The 20973-nt window shown below is 39.3% G+C and overlaps 2 protein-coding genes across 4 annotated transcripts; both read left to right on the forward strand.

The window, feature by feature from the left end:
* Positions 1–677: 677 nt before the first annotated feature.
* Positions 678–8385, forward strand: stra6l (STRA6-like). Its single transcript, XM_055041533.1, is given in 19 exon segments — positions 678–868; positions 1158–1239; positions 2677–2777; positions 2898–3028; positions 3120–3240; positions 3330–3375; positions 3522–3647; positions 3895–3968; positions 4165–4273; positions 4390–4543; positions 4730–4805; positions 4944–4963; positions 4966–5024; positions 5369–5417; positions 5577–5694; positions 5794–5913; positions 6798–6961; positions 7552–7695; positions 7786–8385. Coding segments are annotated over 19 exon segments (1953 nt in total). The 5' UTR covers positions 678–842; the 3' UTR covers positions 8019–8385.
* Positions 8386–9904: 1519 nt separating this feature from the next.
* tdrd7a (tudor domain containing 7 a) lies at positions 9905–20705 on the forward strand. 3 transcript variants are annotated; one of them, XM_055041738.1, is made up of 21 exons: positions 9905–9969; positions 10679–10897; positions 11100–11244; positions 11978–12137; positions 12371–12417; positions 13237–13277; positions 13468–13644; positions 13863–14585; positions 14705–14892; positions 15594–15786; positions 16195–16306; positions 16412–16623; positions 16710–16844; positions 17035–17118; positions 17205–17339; positions 17465–17575; positions 17793–17976; positions 18142–18293; positions 19122–19315; positions 19453–19613; positions 19953–20705. In XM_055041738.1, exons 2-21 carry the CDS (start codon positions 10694–10696, stop codon positions 20186–20188), a joined length of 3594 nt encoding a protein of 1197 aa, XP_054897713.1. In that variant the 5' UTR covers positions 9905–9969; positions 10679–10693; the 3' UTR covers positions 20189–20705. The 3 variants fall into 3 exon arrangements, with proteins under 3 accessions (XP_054897713.1, XP_054897717.1, XP_054897716.1); XM_055041742.1 differs by having other exon boundaries at positions 13240–13277; XM_055041741.1 differs by having other exon boundaries at positions 12374–12417.
* The last annotated feature ends 268 nt before the right edge of the window (positions 20706–20973 follow it).

Genomic DNA, 20973 nt, shown 5'->3' on the forward strand with positions numbered 1-20973 from the left:
CCGGCCCACTGAACAGATCACACACAGACATTCAAGGCTTTGGTTATTGTAAGATTTAACTCTTGCTTCTTCACAACTTCAACCCAGTTTGTGCCCCTTAATCTCTGTCATGTGTGATCACTCATGTTTTTGGACAAACATCTAGGATTTTCTAACCTTTAATTACTGACTGAAAGGAGTTGGTTGCACTTGATTTTATTTAGAGGCGTTTAAATGAAGGGATAGAGTTTTCCTTGTAAGAAACATTTTGAAATCATTCGTTCTTGTCCTTTCACCTCGTAGCTGCGCACTGCTTTGTTAGTCCGTCACCTAAGATTCTAATGACACACTGTAGAAATTGTAATGGTAATGGGATGTGAAAGTAGGATATGGCTACATGAGACCCGGTTCTATAAATTAGCCTAAGACAAGAAACCAGCTTCCTCTTCAGAGCTGCATTACAAAAATCTCTGAAGTCTGGCTTATTGATCTGTTCAGGCAAAGCAGCTGGTGAATGATTTGCTGGTTATCTCGGTGGCTGAGCTCACTGTTTACATTCCTCAGACTCAGTAACGCCGCAGTAAATATCTGCTGTGTGTCAGAGGAGACACATACGCGGACAGAATGGGAAAGTGTCACCAAATACTTTGGCATGTGAAAACACAAACGGGACATCAAAAGAAAAATGTGTGTGGGGGGGGGAATAATAATCTAACTGCTGAATCCTAAGGTCAAAGGTCAGATCTGTCACGTGGTTGACACCAGGAAGCTGAGATGCGGTTTCTATCCACGGTCACTTCCCTTCTCTGTACAGTCGAGCAGGAACGAGGGTCTCTCGACTTCAATGAGCTGCGTTATCAAGGATGATAAGAATCACAGAGGAGCAACAGTAAGTACAGAGATCCGGTTCAGAGACTAGAAAGAGTTTTTATGACAATGTTTTTCACTTTTCCATGATCAGCTCCCATTTGATTTAGCTTAAGGTCCACAAAAGCAGAGCTTTACTGGCTGACTCTGAGCTGAAAACAATAATTTTGTACATTGCTCACAAAATGAGGTCGCCCGATGCGTCTTCAACCTTCGATCTACGATGTTCGTTTCCATAACTTATTTTACAACTCCTGGGATTTATTTCTGCAATGTCCGTCATAATGCATTACATGTTTATATTTTCACAGACTTCCCAGTGACTCTACAATTGTGGACTGTCAAAATAAAATCTCACTGAGCCTTTTCCTGCATCTTTCTCTCATTCCAGCAGTAAGTTATTGGTTTACTTTTTCTGCAGTACATAAAACAAGAAACAGCAAAACAACAAGCCCTTTCTGAATGACTAGAAAGTTGCGCAAAGGGAATTTTTTAAAAGACAATTTGTCACAAATAGCTATGACATTTTGTCAGCACAAAAACAGTCCATATTTTTATTCTTTGATAATGAAATCTGATAATTAAACGTTTAACCAAATTTTTTCATTGCATGTCCAGCCAAGTGACCCACTTATTTAGAACAGGAGCCTGTTATCAAAGTGACAAAAAGTTCAAGAAAATATTAGTCCTGCTCAACCTGTCACAAATGATTCTTACCCTGAGCACATGAAACAACGGCATCATCAAAAATCATACAGTAAATAAAACTATAATGTAATGAGGTCTCTGCTGCACGGTGGCGTTGTTGGTAGCACTGTGCATGTTCTCCCTGTGCATGTGTGGGTTCTCTCTGGGTGCTCCAGCTTGAAAAACATGACTGTTAGGTCAGCTGGTCCTGCAAGGATAACAGAGACAATGGATGGTTGACTAATCAAAGCTTAAAGACAAGCTGCTTCATAGTAAAAAGTTCCAGTGACATTAAAATTTCTAATATAAATTCCATATGCTTGAAAACACTTAATAACCTTAGTAATGATTCTACATTTCTTTGGTAATTCACGGATTACTTATAATTCTGAATGTTGAAGGTTCTTCTTTTCTTGCCAACAGCAGAAATTTTGTCCCAGCTGAGTTTCTACAGGACAGCCTTAATATGCAGCTTAAATACGAGGGAAACAAGAAAAACTGCTGAAATGTTCTGAAACACATCACCTGAAAAGTGCAAAACGGAATCATTTATTAAAGATGAAATCATACTCAATTTCAAAAAATGTGCTTCAAAGATTCAGCTTTGCTTTAAATGCTAGAAAGTGTTTCACTCAGTGCAGGTCTAAATTTCACTGATTGCTTTCAGTAGTCAATACAGACTCTCACTGCGTTTTGTTTTCACACTTACATTGTTAAAGGAAACTGAAATTCATTAGATCCATGTGCGAATGCGAAGATACAGTTTTACAAGCCGTTTGCACAAGATTAGTTGATCATCGTTGAAAACTGGTCGATCAAACCCTGTGTGGTCAGCTGACCTGACAGACACACCTCACAGACGAGAGTCAGATGCTCCAATATTGATCGTTTAAAAATGCTCTGATCAGAATCCGACCTGGAATTATGGAGTGGATTCAGGATGTTCTTTTTTAAAACATCTCTTGCATGTTTTTAGCTTTATCCCCATACATAACATTCACTTTCAAAGCAACAACAAATGGGAATATGTGTATTCTGTGGAGATGTGAAGCAAACATTTTTTACAAGCTATTTTTTAAATGTGTCTTTATAATAAAAGTTATATTAATTAGTCACATTAATTAGTGTTACCTTGTCATCCAGGTCCTGATTACAGGAGTGCTGTCATTTCTTCAGAGACGAGCACAGAGACTGACCATTGACCAGAGGCTGCCGTTTCTAAAGGGCCGTTTTGGTATTGTGGTGTAAGTCAAAGGAAATGAGACTCCTGTCATTTTTTGTTCTGTCACACAATTCTGTTCGCTGTCAATGTGATACTTTGTTAGTAACATACTTCTTTTATATTCATAATATCTCTTTCACAGACCTTTGGATACAATAGGCAGCCTCAGTAACCGCTGGTCCTATGGCTTTGCATTTGGCGCCGTGTCAAACAGCGTTCTGTTGCTTTTCTCTGAGCGTTACATCCCCTTTACACTCCCACCATGGGCCAGAGGTACTTCCTGTTACTGGTCTATGTCATCACCATGTTCTGCATCCAACATTCAATTAAAATCCCTGACCCATTGCTCTCTGCTTGCCCTCAGCGATAGTGTACCTTGTTGGCGCTTTAGAAGTGGGTCTGGTGTATTTCCCATTTTTCGCCTGTCTGTCCACACCATTCAGAACGGTTGGCGCAGTGCTGGGGATTCTCTACTCTATAGCCTGGTAAACATTCAGTATTGCGTAGTTTTAAGCGTAGTAGTAAAATAGATTATGGTAATAATTTGTATTTAATGTCCCGGCTGCTGTCCTAGGATTGTGATCACCGTCTGGGATACAGCAACCTGTCCTGATGGAGAGGTTGGTAGCTAATGAAACTTAAGACGCTGCGATGGATCAAACATCCAGCTTCCACTGGGCTTTACACAAACATACACTACATGCTCTATACTTGTTCAAAGATATCTGAAAAATACTTCAGCTGTTTATTCCATGTGATTTCAAAGGTTTTAGGTAAATACCAGAAGATAATTTACCAGTGGCCCTGCATCCTCTCGCTTCTCTTCCTCTTGGGACGATTTATTTACATGCTGGTTAAAGATGTGCGCTTACGTCTGCAACTGGAAACAGTGGTGAGCACGACGAGCTTGTAAGCTGAAATCAGTCCATGAAACGCCGCGTGTTTGCTGTGGAGAAAAGAAAACCCAATATAAAACTTCACCTGTGTCAGAATATGATGTGATTTCAGAGCATTCTTTTTATTTTTGCATAATTCTGTTATATATATATATTTGTTAATTATGTCTTGTTACAAGAAAGCTCATTTTTGGAAACATTAACAAACAGTTTTTATGGTAATTGTGCCAAATCTGTTGCTAGGATCCTGAAGAGCTGATTGATCAACACCAGATAAACCACGTTAAGAGGCTGCTGACGAGAACACCACAGCAAAGGTAAGCTGCACATACGGATGCCATTTTCACCTTCGACCTTCATCCTCAGAGAAGCAAAACGGAAGCACATTCTGAGTAACAGACGAGGCAGAACTTTAATGTTTTACAAAATTTGTTGTATCTCCCAGATATAAATTCATAGAAGAAAAAAAATTTGTGAACGTTTTAGATTTCTGACCTCCTTTCTGTTTTTCAGTAAACCCCTCGGCTGGTTCCGAACACGAGTGTATGACTGGGACCCGTACTTCAAGTTTCCAAACAGGATCATTGGCACAGCCATTATATCCCTCATAGGACTATATACGGTGCAGGAAAAAAAAAATCTTTCAATAAAATTTGTACAAGATGCTCATTTGATCTTGCGATTTCCCTCACCAACAAGTTACTTCCGCTTTTATGTGTCTTCTTGGCCATTTTCTAGATGACACTAGCCGACTACAGTCTCAGTGATGCTGCCTTTGACCGGGTGGAGGAATGGAAGAATACACTGAAAGACATTACTGGCTCTTGCAACCAGACACAAGCGTTGGTATACATGATACCGCAGCTGGAAGAGTTCATCGACGTGGCCAGGAGTGAGTTCCTCTGATCATCACGTGAAAATCGTACTGTTGGTGCTTAACTCTACCAGTTTGAATATTGGAAATAAATCGGGAACGACAGTTTGATCAAATTAAATTTACGCCAACTAGTAGAGCGCCGACACTTTATATTTGAAGCCTAAATTATTTGTAAGTGATGATCAGTTTGGTTTGTTTCAGAGTCTTGGCTTGCCACCACCATCTTTGCCAGTTTCAACTCTGTTGCGTACACCTTCCATATCTTAGTATGCTACAGGTAAGACATTTCAATAAAACACTTCAATTAGAAATACTGTCAAGTTAAGTAAATTAATTTGACCAATTTTAGCCCTGGGAGGTAAATTCATCTATTTGCTGGACCGGTGGTTATTCTCAGTCTGATCTTTTGCCTTAGGAAACACTTAAAGAGACTTTGGAGGGTCAGAAAGGTTTCCTTCCAGAGAGGTTCCACAATCCTAAGTCTGCAGTCAGCGTTGTGAGTAAAACACACATAAACATGATCAGCAAATATTCAGTGCCAGTTTGGTTTGGTTGAGGAACAATTTTTCATATTGCGCAACACAAACAGACTAGAAAGTAAATGATTTGTTGATTTTTTTTCACACACTTTTTATTCTTTTATTGTTTTTCTTTTCTTTTTATGTATATTTGGACTTTGAGTCTGTGTAATAAAATCTATCTATTAGGTCTCTTAGCCCAAACGGCTTTGTATAAACTCAAATGTTAAGTGTGAACAAGTCATTTTGAGCGAGAGCGTATTTTAAATGTTTGAAATAGAGAGCTCATTCTTCTCAAAACGCCAAATGTTTAAATTCACAGGCGTCCATTGCGAGATACTCTGGATGGCAAATAGCTTTCATGTTATGGGGTAAGCCTTTATTTTTTATAAAAATGGAGACAACTCATGGATTTTAGGTCATATTTCTGTGATACCTCAGATCAATGTCTGTGTTGTGTAATAAGCAAATGAGAAAGTTTGACGATAAAACTATTCTTTAAAGTTTATATCCCTTGTATTTCCCTTTAGGTTACCTGATTGTCCATTTTGTCCACTTCCTGTTTGCCCTTCTGTTTGCCTACTTGCTGGTTCTTCCCATACAGCATGGGAAAGTTCTGACCATGCTGTCAAACCTGGGACTCATTCTGTAAGGCCACTTCCCCAGCCATGAAGGCCATGAAGGTCGAAGGCCACTTGTGCATACTGATGGATCCTCTCACTGACTCTTTTCTCGTGTGTCTCTCAGTCTGACCATTGGAATGGTGGTCGGCTTGGTGATTCTCCAAGTAGTTCTGGTCCAGATCTTCTTTCTTCAGGACAAGATGTCCCCCGGTGATAAGCAGAAACCTCTGGCTCTCAACAACAGGTATGTATATTTTGGGAAGTAAAAAGCGGTGAAATGGTAGCTAAACCAGGATACTCGATTCAACAGTGAATAATAACTCAGAAAACTGGGAGCGGTTGTTGACAAAGGGCAAACACTGATTAGATAAACTCCAATGAAGTGAACATGTCAGAAGCCATAAAACAAAGTCTTCCCCATTAATGGTTCCCTAGAAAAACTAGATAACTAAAAAGAAAATGCCAGAGTGCCACTACTTTATCGATAACATTATGTAACCATATTGTACAGTCAAACATTTCCTGTTGATCCTAACCAATTTGTTAAACTTTTTATCTAATTGTGACGGCTAGTTGCTTTCTATAGCAATAGTAATCTCATAGAAACTTACTCTAGGGTGGTAGCTCTTTAGCTTTTTCATCTAAAACCTACCAGAAGTATAAAAATATAATCTAACAAAGTGCTGCTTATTTCAACAAAGCTCCATCTTGGTGCTGCAATCTCCAGCTGAGTTTCCACTTCACAGAGCACCTTTGTCCTGCGATTTGCCCACTTATCTCCTCCAGACTAGCGGCTGCCACAATTAGCAAAACTGCTGTCCAGCACTTTTGAGTACTGTTATGAAGAGCATAATGAGAAAGCATTGTTGTGATGGTGTGCTGAAGGCAGAGTCAGAAATAGTAGGAAATTCTTAGAATTTGCAAAATCAAAAAAAAATTTAAGTCTCGTTTGATGTATGCAGGACTTTTATGAAAACTGTAGGTAACATAGTTACTTGGTTGTGCCATAAAATGGCACCAAGGGTTTGCATAATACCACCCCTTTGATACCGACAACCAAAAACGTGGGAGAACCAAAAAAGGCAAAACAATCAAAAATCTGACCTTTCTCTCACTTGTGCTTTCCAGGAAGGCGTTCCACTGCTTCAACTACTTCTTCTTCTTCTACAATGTGGTGATGGGGATCAGCACCTGCATACTCCGCCTGCTGTTTAGCATAATGGTTGGAACATGGTTGGTGTCCCGCATTGACCGAACCATAATGCAGAGAGGATATGAAAACCTGGATGCCGGTGAGCTTTACTTTTACTGGAAACAAGAGGAAAAGACATGCATGCAAGCGTTGACTTCATGGTTTTAAGTGTATTTAGCCCTCGAATCTAAGTCTAAACGTATTTCATCTTTGATCTTCAGTTCCCGGACACAATGAAAGATGGATTTATTTTGTTTGGCTGTTGACGAAAACAATTATTTTTGATAAAATTCACATTTAGCATTTGAAGTCGATAACTACTTTTGCATGTTTGAATTTGATCAGAATCGAACACTCCAGTGAAACTTCATAGGAAATGAATGCTGGTTGATCCACATATGGAAGCTTGGGGTAGTAATGCAAAAATGTTAATTTTGTCAAATTTATTAGATATAAGATCAATTTTTAACTGGCGTGATATCAGTAAAACGTGTTTTGAGGGATTGGCTGTAACATGAACTAACAACTTCAAAAAAATAGCAAGAAAGCATTTTCACTGGGATGCTTTCACGCTATACATGATTAACCCAGAAAGCACTCTAAATTATATGAAGAACATACACTTCTCTGTATTTAATCCTCACTCTTGCTCATTGTCTGTGGATGTTTTTTTTTTTTTTTTTGCTTCAGGCTACAGTACATGGATAGGGATGATCTTTGCTGATCATCATCACAACAACCCAGTCATGGTGTGTTTCTGCCGGTTTCTGGCCTCAAGCTCAATAGAGAAACACAATGCGACTGCGTACTCCTCATTTGAGAATGCTCAATCAGGTTGGAAAAGTGCCTTTTCGCATCATGGTAGTCCATCATATTTTTACCAAAACTTCATCATCATTTTTTTTTGCGTATTTGCTTTTCAAGCATCCCCACTCAACAGCCGAGCCAGGAGGCGTTGGGCGTTGCTTTACACCTTGCTGAAGAACCCTCCTCTGATCCTGCGCAGGAAACACCATCTTTCCACGGCGTCGCCATCATCACCCGCCCAGGCGGAGACAGAAGTTCGGGCTTGGGTCATGGCATCACAAATGCAGAACCAGGAATCGCCATCACAGGGAATACCAGAAATAATAGTCACAGCAGAAGAAAACTGTTAAAAAAAAATCCCCAAAAAAAACAAACAAAAAAAAATTGTGTGGCTCAGCAGAATTTTAAGCTGTTGAACAAATTGGAGAAATTATTTTAATAGTAAGTGTTTTCACAGGCATTTGAATTGTTACTTTATTGCAACTTCTTTTGAGGCAGCGATAACAAGTTAACACGGCTGCAGAAGTGAGCCGACTCTTTTTAATTATTAACCGTGGGAGATTTCAGAAATGTCACGTTGTTGTCTAGAATGGGCATGTCTGTTCATGGTTGTGGAAAGTACGTCACTTAATTGTCAATGCAAACATAATTGGTACAAAACTCTACCAGTTTTAACATTTTTCTCTTGTTTGCTCCATTAAAAACTTGTCAAATGTGTGGAATTGTGGATTCGTCTGAAACAATCCTGTTTGTTGTGCTGCTTCCTTTGTTTGTCTCATACTAGACAAGCACTTCCAGAAATGGTCCCACAGTTCTTCCTTCGTGGGTGTCTTGTAACATCTATGAAGGGATATTCTTGCAAAACAAAAGAATGAAATAATTATTGACCCCCAAAGAAGAAACCTTGTAATTAACCCACAAAAATATAAAGTGCGAGTTTTAAAAGTTTAACAGAATAAAGAACAAATTGTTTTACAGGCAAATGCTGTTCACATTGGTACCCCATTCTTTCATTTCATTCCTCACCTTATTAACTTGAAAAAGTTAGTAAGGGAAGAAACTTGACAAACTAGCACATTTATTTTTTGTTTGTTTGTTTTTTGCTATGAACATTTTGTCTGCTCTTGCAGCTCCATGACCACCTTTTCTTAAAAAGACCCTGCCTTTTGCTAGTTGTAAATAAGAAATTGTTCTTAATCTCTCCTAACTGCAGTTTCATTAAAAAAAATGTTTGATTAAAAAAAGATAATACAGGTAGACAGGTACTTATTAACTGACAGAGCAGACAAGGTGAGTAACCCTGTCAGAGAGAGAACCAAGCCTCCAGGGAATAAAATGGAAATAAGAATCCAATGTAAGAATGCCATTAGAAGTGCTCTGATTAAATTGGACCAAAGAAAGCTATGACAGGTGTGACAGAACCAACATTGCATTTACTCTGACCGAGTGTAAGTTATTTTGGCCAAAAGTGTCAGTCTCTAAATGAGCAAAGAATGGCAAAGGAATACCTCAAAAGAGACTTCCATCCGGTGTGCATAAACAAAATGCACACCGGATGTTCCTGATTTCTACTTGTAACTTTTTGTTTTTTGTGTGTCTCTTTTCTCTTGACTATTAATCACTGCTTTGTTCTGGTCTGTCACATGAAATCCCAAAATAATAGAAGCTCACGTTCCATGGAACACATGAAAAACGTTTATTCAGCTAAACCCTGTATCTAAATGTTACTGATAGTTCCCAGAAAGTCACACTGTGAATGGTGCAGCAAACCTTCACAGAATGTTCAGAGAACATTTCCGGAAAAAGGTAAAATATGTCATTTTCAGACAATGTTTATTCCAATGAAAGTTGCTTAGAAGGTATGACAAAGCCTTTACATATAGATGTAGTGAATGTTTCTACTTTTAAAATAAGCACAGTAAATGCATTGAAACACAACAGTTGAACTGAAAAAGGACTTTGACAAATGTAAAAAAAAAAAAATTAGCATATTTTTAAATATTAAAAAAATAATAGTGTGGTAATGGTGTGTTTTTAAGAGACCTAGAAAGTTAAAGCAAATATTTGTTTGTTTTTTATATAATAATAATAATAATAATAATAATAATAATAATAATAATAATAATAATAATAATAATAATAATAATAATAATATTTTACTTTTAAATGGAAGTTTTAAAATAGCACATGTAGGGTTGGTTAAAAAAGTCGACCAATCAGGCGCCGCGTCTTTGAACTTTGGGGCGTCAACCTTTCCTTCCTGGAGACAACCGTTCAGCTAGCTAACCTAAAATAAAACAGGTAATTTTCAGATTTAAAATAGGCAATTGACACTTCACCGTAATATTTTGAGTTGCAAATTGTAAAAAAAAGTCTGGTACGTTTGTTTAACATGATTTGTAGTTCGAGATGGGGAAGTTAGCTGCATCATAAGATTAAAATTAAAAGTGAGAATTAGTCGCTGAGGAGCTAATACAGCTAGCTAACATTAGCAAACTGCGTCGTTATTCACGTGGCAAGCTGTTTTTCCTCAGTAAACCAAGTTTAGTCCGGTTTTGGAGTCGTGATATTGCCAAACATAATATATCTTATACACAAATAAGGAAACCTAAGCGTTTTTAAAGTACAATATTACAATTTATAGTACCTTAAAAACACATATTTTGATGCCAATTACCGCATTTCTTTCAGGTAGGAACTCTACATGATTGTGAAGATGGAGGGTATTTTTGCGTAATTTATTTGGTATTTTTGTGTAATTTATTTTCTAAGACTTTCCCCAAAACATGCAGTGTTTGAAAAGTGTTGAAGGTTCTAAATGAATCATTTAAAGCTTTTGGCAGAAATTGGCTTAAATCGGTAATGTTAAACAATGTATGCAAATACAACTCTGTCTGATTGAATTGCACGGTGCATGCATATGATGAAAACAAAAAATCAGTGCGGTCCAGAGTTTGGTTCTTGTTTATTATTTACTCTCGTGTTGCTATACTTGTTTTTTATGTTTCAGGCTTTGCCAAATAAGATGTCAGACAGTGAATCCATAAAGAAAATGTTAATGGCTGTCCTCCAGTCCAGTAAGACTGGTGTGTCGGTCAGTAACCTCCAGTCAGAGTATAGTGCACTATGTGGAGAGTTCATCCCACTGAAAAAACTCGGCTTCTCAAAGCTGGAGGACTACCTCCGAAGCATTCCCTCGGTGGTGAGGCTGGAGAACCGCATGGGAGAGGTATGGGCTCGTTTTGCTTTGTTCATAAACAAAGCAAACTTGAACCACTGCAATTGGCAGAAAAGTTATAGCCTTATTTTACTGTCCTTTTCTTTTTTTTTTTGCAGTTCAAAAAAATCCAGTACCTAAAAATATCTTCAAAACATTTTGCAAAGTTACTTAGCGACTTTTGGGTAAACCTCTTCTTGCATCTGTTCTGTAGTTGAGATGCTTTGCTACTGTGTTGGAGGAAACGGCTCACATTGCTGAGCTGGTTGCCAGGCAGAAGAACTCAAAGAAATCCGGACGCTCCCAGTTTGTCAACTGCAAGATGAGATGCAAACCCTTCAATCCCTACATGCTTAACGGTATGAGACATTTGTTTTCATTACGTAAATTACAGTAAGTAAAAACTTGCAATATTTTTTCTCTATGTAATGAAATATTTTTTTTCAGTCTTTACCATGATACCATTTTTATTCATCTTGTATTTAAGCCACAGTTCTACTATTTTGCTTGCATTACGGTAGGGAGTCGGCACTCTACAAAAATGTGAACTATTATTGAATTTTGTATTCATTTTATTTTATTGAGGCCTTTTGAAGACAACATGTATTTTCTGGCAGAGACATTTGACAAGGTCTCTGCCAGAAAACCTGCTAAGCCCCGTGGCTGGGCGCTCAGCAGTCATTCATCCAGCAGCTCATTGTGTTTTTGAGTTTAAAAAAATATTTAAAGTTGATGGAAAATTTGAAAATATAACTAGATAATGATGTCTTTTTGAAAGACTGGAAGATTAATAGCTGAACACCAACTATAAAATCTTTAAAAAATGCAAACATTTTAAAAAGACATGAATAAATAAGCATTGCTTAGCCTGGTAGGGGCACAAGTGAAGCCTGGTGGCCCGCCAGGCTTACGATACACTGAGGGAAACCCTGTTTTATTTCAAGATGAGTTGACGAGGCTCAGCGCGGCTGATTGATGATTTGTGTCAAAGAACTACAAAACACGCAAACTAATTTTGTTTGAACAAAGCAGTGCAGAGTTTTAATCACTGTCCTTTTTCTCAGTAACGCTTTCCTCCTTCAATTGTTTTAGTGACTCCACGGTCCTCTCTTCGCCAGCCGTCTGCTGGAAGATATTCCAATAAGACGGGAAACCGCTTTGGAGCGCATGATGGAAATACAATGGAACATAGAATGGAACATAGAATGACATCTCCCTCACCAGCTTCAAGGGAGAATGTCGTCCAGAGCAGGTGAACTTGTGGCAACACATTTAAACCTTTTGTTTTATTTTTTATTTTTTTGCAATTGTGCATCCAGATATATAAATGGTCAATATCTTAAATAAAAAATATGTATTACAGATGCACACAGGTCTGAAGTTTGACTAAAGGCTAAAACTGGCTACTGGTTTTCAATCTATAAAATAATAGGATGAATATGAATATTTCTGTATTTGTAAACTTGTACTTTACGACTATTTCAGCAGGAGAGAAAATTCTACCAGGAGCCCTACAAACAAGAATCCCAGAGGTAGAATTATTTTATTTCCCTCCTAATTTAATTCTTTTACTTTTTCTCCATTTTAATATTCATACTGTTTTTGGACCAGCCATCTGGCTGCCTCTTTCAAATAGGTTTCCAGTTTTACGCTCTTGCCCAGCAGGTGGCGATGCTATGCTGATTTGACAGCTGAATATTTGATTCAAGTTTGAGCTCTCCCCTAAAATTTCACATCTTTTGTGTGAAAGTGAACAATGGCAAATTCCTTTACTCTCTTCTCCTTTTCTTTCATTTTCTTGTGGTTGGTCTCACAATCTTGTTTGACTTCTGTTTTGTTGCTGAGCACTGCTGACCCTTACAGACCTTAACACAGTATATAGGATTAGTTATAAAATTCTACAGAACTTGTTGGTTTATTCAATGTTCTTTCTTTTCTTTTTGTAGCTTTTTGTTTGAAAACAAACCTGTTTAGAGTTTCTTTTGGTTAATGACTGGAACATTGATATATTTGATGATTATTCTTGATTTGACAAAATTGAAGGTTTATCTCTTGTTTCTTAATTGGTTATGGTACTATGCTTATAACATGTGAAGAATTTTGAGGTGCCTTATTGCTGAAATGTGCAATCAAAATAAATGTAATAGTCTACACTAATGACATACATGTGGCTGAAAAAGCAGTGTGGATGAGTTAATTCAGTGAGGGCATTCATTTGAATGCCCTAAACTCCACTGGATCTGCAGTAAACTTACCCGCTCCCAGAAGCTATTAACAGAGAGCTCTGTGATTGCCATGCAGGCTGATTGCAGAAATTGCAGATCTTTTGACTCGTTTTGTCCCATTTTCAGCAGGTCCTCCGAAAGACGTCTTGGTCCCCAGTAAATCCCAGGTACTTTATGTACTTGTTCAGGAGTTTCTTCTTTATATTTAAGCCCTGTTGCACATTGTGTTGAATTTTCTGTTAACTAACGGGACCAGTGAGATTAGATGTGCCAGAAAATTTCCACCTATATGTGGGAGCACATACAGTATTAAGCTACATTCCGTCGGTCATATTGACATTGACTTTCTTCATGCAGACTGCTCTGGATCGGTATGATGTGGAACTAGAGCAAAGTCGATTAAAGCAGCTTCTGGAGAAATGCCCTAGTGGAGTGTGGATGTCCAAGCTGTCTGATAAGTACAGTGAAATGTTCATGCAGAAGCCCCATCCTCAGGCACTCGTCGATCTGGAGAAGTGGTCGCATATCTGTTCTGTGAGTCACTTGGGATGAATTTATGTAATGTTATAATTACAATGGTCCTTTTTGTAGTCCTAAGATTGAAACATCCGCACATTGTGCCAGTCCCATAATGATGTTAAAATAATGAAGTGTCCAAGTGTATGGATGGAATGTCCTTTCTACTTGTGATGTACATATTTATTTTGTAAGGCTTTGTCTGATTTCAGTCCTTGGGTTTTGTCTCCTTTCAGGTGGAGAAGCCGTACACCTCTAACCGTAGCGACCAACTCATCTACCCTCTCCTCTCTTTGCACCCCCCAATCAAGCCCGACAACATCAACCGCTCCTCTCCTGGGTCACATCTGGATTCAACACCTGTTTCTTCTCGTCCGTCTACATCTCATCAGCTGTCTCCTTCCTCTAAAACTGGAGATTCCCCCAGAAGTCCCTTGGCTGAGCCCACTTTTATTTTCCCTCCGCAATCTTCCACTAGTCCTTCAAACAAAGCACTGCCTTCAGTGACGTTACGCAGCCCTGGCCCAAACCCAGCTTTGACTCCCCGACTTCCCCGGAGTGGTAATCACACAATGTCTTTTGACGGCGACTCTAAAATTTGTGTTTCTCCCAACCAAAGCACGTCTCCTTTGGCTTCCACCTGGACTGCCCTCGCATCAACCAACACTTCCCCCGACCGTGACGTCTTACCTCTCTTGAAAGCCACGTTCTCTTCACCACCTTCCAGTTCGGCTTCTACTCCTCCATCGACACCCTGTCCTGTTGTAGTGTCCGATGACATGCGTGAAAAAATAAAGGAGCTCCTTTCCAAGTCTAGTCAAGGTCTGTGGGCCGATGCACTGCCCAAATGTTTCATGGATGTGTACAAGACGCCCTTCCCGGAAGAGATACTGGAGAACTTGTCATCGTTGTGTGATATATGCACTGTGGAGTACCCTTTCCCACACAACAAGAAGAGGGTAAGAAAACGAGACAGATTTTCCTGCATCCTTTGTGGCAACCTCTCATTGGTTTCCTGCTTACTTTGTTGCTTTTTAATACCATTTTTGTTCTTTTGGGGACTTCCATTTCTTTTAAGGCCATTTTGTACTACACGTGTCCAGTTAACGTGGACCTGACAAACAACCAACAGACCCTAATCAGCCCCCTCCCTTCTGGGTTGGAGCCACTTGGTCCTGTGGTTCCACCACCTCTAATCCAGCCCCCCGAAGTCTGTCCCTCTGTGTTGGTTACTGAGGCCAAGAGCGCCAATGCTCTCACTATCCGGTATAGTGCATTATTTCTCATTGCTTTTTCAGACTTTAGTGCAGTTGAAAATGTTCCTGCGCCTCACTTTTTATTTCATCTGAATAGAATAACGTTTACTTTTAAGAAAAGTTATCTGGCCCTACAAGCATTAATCACAAGTCTTAAACTTTGTATATAGTCTTACATTTAGTGCATGGTTGTTTTTCTTTGTGGACTTTTTTTTTCTGCCAGACAAAAGTTTGACTATTATGCAGACATCTTTGTTGTGTTGTGACTAGCGCTAATTAGCTGCAAATGTGTCCTTGCCAGCTTGTTTGCGTCCATCTTGGGTAAGTGCAAATTTATTGTCAGTTGACTACAGGATGTTCTTCACCATTGGCTCGTTTCTGTTGCCATTGCCAACCCAGAATATGCTACGTCCATTCTGTGCAATAAAGCTAGACACTGCAGGGTTCAATGACAAAGCTGGCTCCAAGAACCACAAAACAGACCCCAGGAATGTTGCACTTTTCCTCCCATGGCATAGCTAACGCTCCCCTGAAAACATAGCACTTCCACTATTAGCATTGATCTAAGAGCAGCATTTAGTTGGATGCAAAGTTCTCTTACCTGATGAAGAATTTTAGTTCTACAAAGTTGTTACTATAGAGGAAAATAAACATGAGAAAAGGAGTGGTGTATGAAACCAAATGTGAGTAGAGGCCTTTATCTCTCTTCAGGTATGTTGGTAAAAACTACTCAGATGCTCAGGAAGCCATGGAGGACATCATGCAGACCTTCTACAGCCGAAACCCGACGAAACGTCGAGTGTCTAACCCAGCCGTTGGTCAGCTGGTAGCAATTAGCGGGGAGGATGGAGATGAGGTGGCCAGAGCGCAGGTGACAGAGATCTTGGACTCCAACAAGGTCAAGGTAACTGGCTTAGTTTTCAAGATGTCTCTCAAGTCACCTCAGCAAAAGTAGCCTTGCATATTGAACTTTTTCTATTTGTTATATAAAAGCCACAAATTTCAAATTCCTTGCATCTCTTGGTATTTCTATGAAAAGGTATATTTTCAAGAATGGTTTCCAAATGGTTAATACATTCTGCTCTCTAAGGCAGTGACTAGACATACGTTCTCATTCTGCAACTTAAAAGAAAAACCCACTAGAGATTCAACTCCTAAAAATGCTTTAACCAAATGGTTCTCGTCTAATCTTAGAAAAGTGAAATAATTTAACATTGTTTCCACAAATATGTTGTTATATATAGAAATCTGACTCACTACGCCGTTTGTTGGCCAAATAGAAATGTTGTGTTCTGCCCGTTTTGTCTAACAGGTGTTCTACATGGACTATGGCTTTTCTTTAGAAACCAGTCGGAACAATCTGCTGGAGCTCCATCACGACTTTCTCTCGCTGCCTTTCCAAGCTACTAACGTCAGGCTAGCAGGTGCACACATGGTGGAAAAGAACTAAAAACTTCCACCACCTTGCATGTCTTGTAAATATTAGTCGTTCGTTCTGCATCATCTCCTTGTTGTCTTCCTCCTGCTAGAGTTGGAAGGGTTCAGCTCCCACCCACAGGTGCTGTCCACCTTGGATAAACTGGCGGTTGGAAAGATCCTGCGGATGGAAACCTTGAAGCCGTGTCAACACAGCGAAGTGCCCGCTGCGCTGCTTTTTGATACCTCACTGGAGGATGATGTGAACGTCAACTCCATGTGTTTGAAGGCTCTGCAGGACGATTCGATGAATAACCCTCTGTCTGTATGTTCACAAACCAAAATCATTCTCATAGAAGCTTTTTTTTGGTCACGCAAACTGTCTAATATAAAGTCTTTTGGTTCCTCCAGGTTAACGTCGTCCTTAAAGATGTGTCTGTGACAACCGTGTGCGCAGATGGGACCATTTTTTGCCAACTTCCCTGCAGAGGAACAGTGAGATTGAGAAGGTTACTGGAGAACATGGAAGCATTTTTCACCGCCCAGGTAGACAGTGTTTGCATCAAATTACTAATTTCCATGAGATAAAAATGTTTTGGAATAAATTGGAGTGAGCTGGACTGCATCTCAACTTGATTTAATGAAAAAGAGCTGTGATAGCAAGTTTGAGTTTTGGCTAAATTCTCTGCATTGTTGTCAGCCTGTGAATAATTACATTATTAAATGTTCTTAAAAGGTCACATCAGAGTCCTTGGTTTCCAAACCCTTCAGCGGAAAGTTCTGTTTAGGCCGTTATGAAGATAAATGGGCCAGAGCGGAAGTAAGAACTGGACTGTTATTTAAAATGCTTACAGAGAAAAAGCAGTCTTTTTTTTTTTTTTGTTATGCTTTTTATTTAAATTGCAGATTACATACATGCATGACAACCGCGTGATGGAGATTCTCTTCACTGACTTGGGCATCCCAGCAACTGTAACGTTCACCGATATTCGAGAGATTCCTCAACGTTTTCTGAAGGATTTCATCATCATCCCGCCACAGGTTTGATTTTTTCTTTTCTTTTTTCTTTAGATATCCAAAGTACTCATAAATCTGCCTTTAAGCCATATTTTTAGTCCATTTGATTCCTGTTGGATACATTTTTATATTTGTCCTTTCTTTTGTAGGCTGTTAAATGTCGTCTGGCTGACCTCGCCATTCCAGAAGAAGGCTGGAGCCGGGAGCCCTTTTTGCTGCTAAATGAGACCCTTCGTGCAGCAAAAGAGCTCAAAATGAAGGTAGCGTCTGTTAGTTGCAGAAAATGGCATCGAAGATCTCAGGATTTCAGGTTTAAACATTTAAATTGGATCCAAATTAAGTCAACAATTAATATGTGACGGGTCAGATCGAAATCATCTTCTGGTATCTTTTGGTTTTGATGAAATGCATAAAATAAATAAAAATGCACATTTGGCTTTAACTTTTAATTACTATTTTCCTCTTGCTTTTTTTCAGATATCCAAAGTAGAAGAGTACAAAGGAAACAGAGTGATCTTTATGTACCTCTTCGATGGTGGTGACTGTCAGAAGTTAGACGAAAGCATCAACCGTCGCCTGTCTCATTCAGAGGTGTGGCAGAAAGTTGTATCGCGGAACAACAACACGGCCACCAGCCCCAGCAGCAACATTGTGGATACAGGTAACGTTATGCATTAACTGTGTTGTCACACCTGATAGTCCAGCAGATTCAGTTCGATTAGGAAGCAACCAGAGTTTGATTAAAGCGGAACAAACAGAGCAAATGTGAATGAATCCTAAAAAGAAATCCTTCTGATGCAGATTTTTTGTTGCTGTTGTCTTTTAGATCTCACTTCTCTTGTGGAGAAGTGGACGCTGGGAAACCCGGTCCTAAGTCCCCCCGTCAAGACCTCATCTGTGCCACGTGCTAAAGACAATGCAGCCGTAAAAACAGGAACGCAGCCACTCCCATTACCCCCTCCACTAGACCTTCCACAGGTGTGTAGCTTTGTTTGTTTTCAGCATATGAGCAAGTTAAATATACCAAAGTATATGTATTTTGATGAAATAACACACTTAAATTGTTTGCTTTGATTGCCAGTCTCGTTTAGCTAGTCAGGGTCAAACGTGAGTTTTCCATGGGAAGACATTTTTACTTCAATGGTTGAAGGGGTTGAGTTTTGAACTTGAGGTTCAATATCTGTTGAATCTCCAGGTCAACGTATGAAAACATAAATCAAAATATTAAAAGCTATTTGTATTCCCCGTCTTTACTTGCCATCCTATTTTTTTTCTTGATGTTACGTACTTTTGTCTTCCTGTTCTGCTACATTTGGCATTGACTTGGCAAAAGGTGATTTCAAAACAAACTGGGAAGATAAGGCAGTTGACTTTTTATTCTAACATTTTATTATTGTACCGTTATGTTTTAAATTAGACTAAAAGAAACAAATAAAACTTCAAAGATTTAAATATGGTGCTCAAAGTGTTTTGACTGGCCAACTCCAGCTTCTGAAAAGTTTAGTACGTTCCTCTGGTTCAGCAGCGTTTTCAGACTGAAAAAGTGGTCAAACTGTCTTGATAGTTAAAGATTCTCCACTTTAGAAATATCGAGATGAGGGGAATATTGATTCAGTGTTTTCAGCATCACCCCCTTTCAGTTAGTAGAAATGAAATACTACCACACATTAACTTTAGTACCAACTTACCCATTGCCTGGTACCGATCCGGAGCCTGTTGTAGTAGAAGCACAAATCCTTTACAGGCACAGATTTGCATAGTTTTCTTCCAATCCCATGTCTTATTGTCTCCTTCCTTCCTTTTCAGTGTGGTCAGAACATGGATGTCTTTGTGCCGATGGCTTGCCACCCGGGTTACTTTGTGGTACAGCCTTGGCAGGACCTCCATAAACTTGAGGTGTTGAGGGGAGAAATGGTCCTTTACTACAACCAGAGCGGAAATATGAGCATGACATTGGACATCCAGAAAGGACACGTCTACGCTGCCAAATTTGACAAGAAGTAAGTAAATGTAAACCCCAGGTAGAGAAAAGAAATGTTAAAACGCAATCTTACGAATCAACAACCAGATCTGAAATATAGGATGTTCTTCTGCTGTTGTGATGTTAGTTGAGTTATTGATGTCAATCTCTGCTTAGTTGGCACCGCGTGCAGGTGAAAGGGGTTCTGTCCAACGGGTTGGTTTCAGTCTATGATTTGGACTATGGTAAGCACGAACTGGTGCCTCGCACTCTAATCCAGCCTCTGATAGAGGAGTTCAGACAGCTTCCCTTCCAGGCTATTGCTGCACAACTAGCAGGTGAGTTATCAACTTTCTTTCAGTCTCTGGGTAAATTATTTACAATGTGACGATCAATCATCAGAATAGTCTACTGGAAAATGGATCGTGCCAATGGCGTTGTTAGTTGCAGACCTAAACGAGTCACGTAGTAAAACCGTTAACGTTTTGAAATCGTCTCCATTTTAGCTATTTTCAGGACAATTATTGATTTATTAATTTTTTCTTATGAATAATGTGGCCCCAATAAACACAGGGAAATTATTGAATCCTTGATGAAGTTCTGAGAAGTTTTAGTTCCATTTGGAGTTGGGAAGATAAAAAAAAAAAAAACCTCATTGTATCTATGTAATCCTCCAGGTGTGGCTCAACGTCAGTGGTCAGAGGAGACATCCTCGTTGTTCAGGAATCACGTGGAGCGGCGAGCGCTGGTCGCGCAGGTGGAGAGCGTTCGGGACGCATCGGAAGTCAAAGGTGAGCTGTCGGCTCGCAGGTTGACGGTTTACCTGGTGGACACCTCATTGGAGGAGAAGGACGTTTGGATTCACAGCATCATGGCTGACATCGAGAACGAGCTGTCTTCTGCTGCAAGCTAGGTCTCCACACAGACAGTGGTGAAGTAAGCAGACTTTTGGGCTCCTAGACAGTTGTGTCCACACACAAACTACTCTTGTTTTGATTCTTTCTAATGTAAAATGCATCGAATGACTTTTACTTTGGAGGTGAAAATTGTACTTCCTCTGCGTTTGCTTGTTCATGTTGTTTTGTAGGTGGCTTATAATCAGGCTTGATTTACATATGTGTGAGTAATTTTCTGTTTGTGATGTGTTATGTACATTTGTTCAGGGAAAGATTTACATTTCCACTATTTAAGAACATAGATATGGAATTGTCAAATATGTCAGATTAATGTGTGTTTTTGTTTGTTGTGGTTTATGCATGCAATACTCCACCATTTTTGGCAATGTGTATCTTACAACTACTTCAACATACTGCATGTTTGTACATAGTTGTTGAATTGTCATTATGGTTCATGTTTCCAATGTTTTACTTTGTTGTTGAAAGAGATGTATTCACCGTAATTTTTGTTAAGTGCGAGTTAGTGATTGCACAGAAGGGTTGTTTTTACAGTTTCTGTAAAAACAACATTTTCAATAAACTTTGGTGATGCATCAGCAAAGGACTGCAGCTCTGTTAGCCTATCTTACGCACTGCACTTCACAACTACTCACCAATCTGCTCTGGGACGGCTTTCCATGCCTCCTCAGAGAGGCAACAGTAGTTATTCCAGTTTGAGTCAATTAAAGAATCGTTTTAGGAGTCTGTTGGGATAAACTAATGGACTTAAAATGTTATTCTGACCTGGCATTTTTGGAGTTAC

The sequence above is a fragment of the Poeciliopsis prolifica genome, unplaced genomic scaffold (genome assembly GCF_027474105.1).
Source record: "Poeciliopsis prolifica strain line A6 unplaced genomic scaffold, Auburn_PproV2 SCAFFOLD016, whole genome shotgun sequence".
Classification (NCBI taxonomy): domain Eukaryota; kingdom Metazoa; phylum Chordata; class Actinopteri; order Cyprinodontiformes; family Poeciliidae; genus Poeciliopsis; species Poeciliopsis prolifica.

What these genes read in the sequence shown, in the direction of transcription:
- tdrd7a (XM_055041738.1), top strand. Translation starts at nt 10,694, where the DNA reads ATGTCAGACAGTGAATCCATAAAGAAAATGTTAATGGCTGTCCTCCAG. An exon ending in TGGACTCCAACAAGGTCAAG is followed by an intron (nt 15,787 to 16,194) that starts GTAACTGGCTTA and finishes TTTGTCTAACAG; the next exon opens with GTGTTCTACATGGACTATGG. An exon ending in CGATGAATAACCCTCTGTCT is followed by an intron (nt 16,624 to 16,709) that starts GTATGTTCACAA and finishes TGGTTCCTCCAG; the next exon opens with GTTAACGTCGTCCTTAAAGA.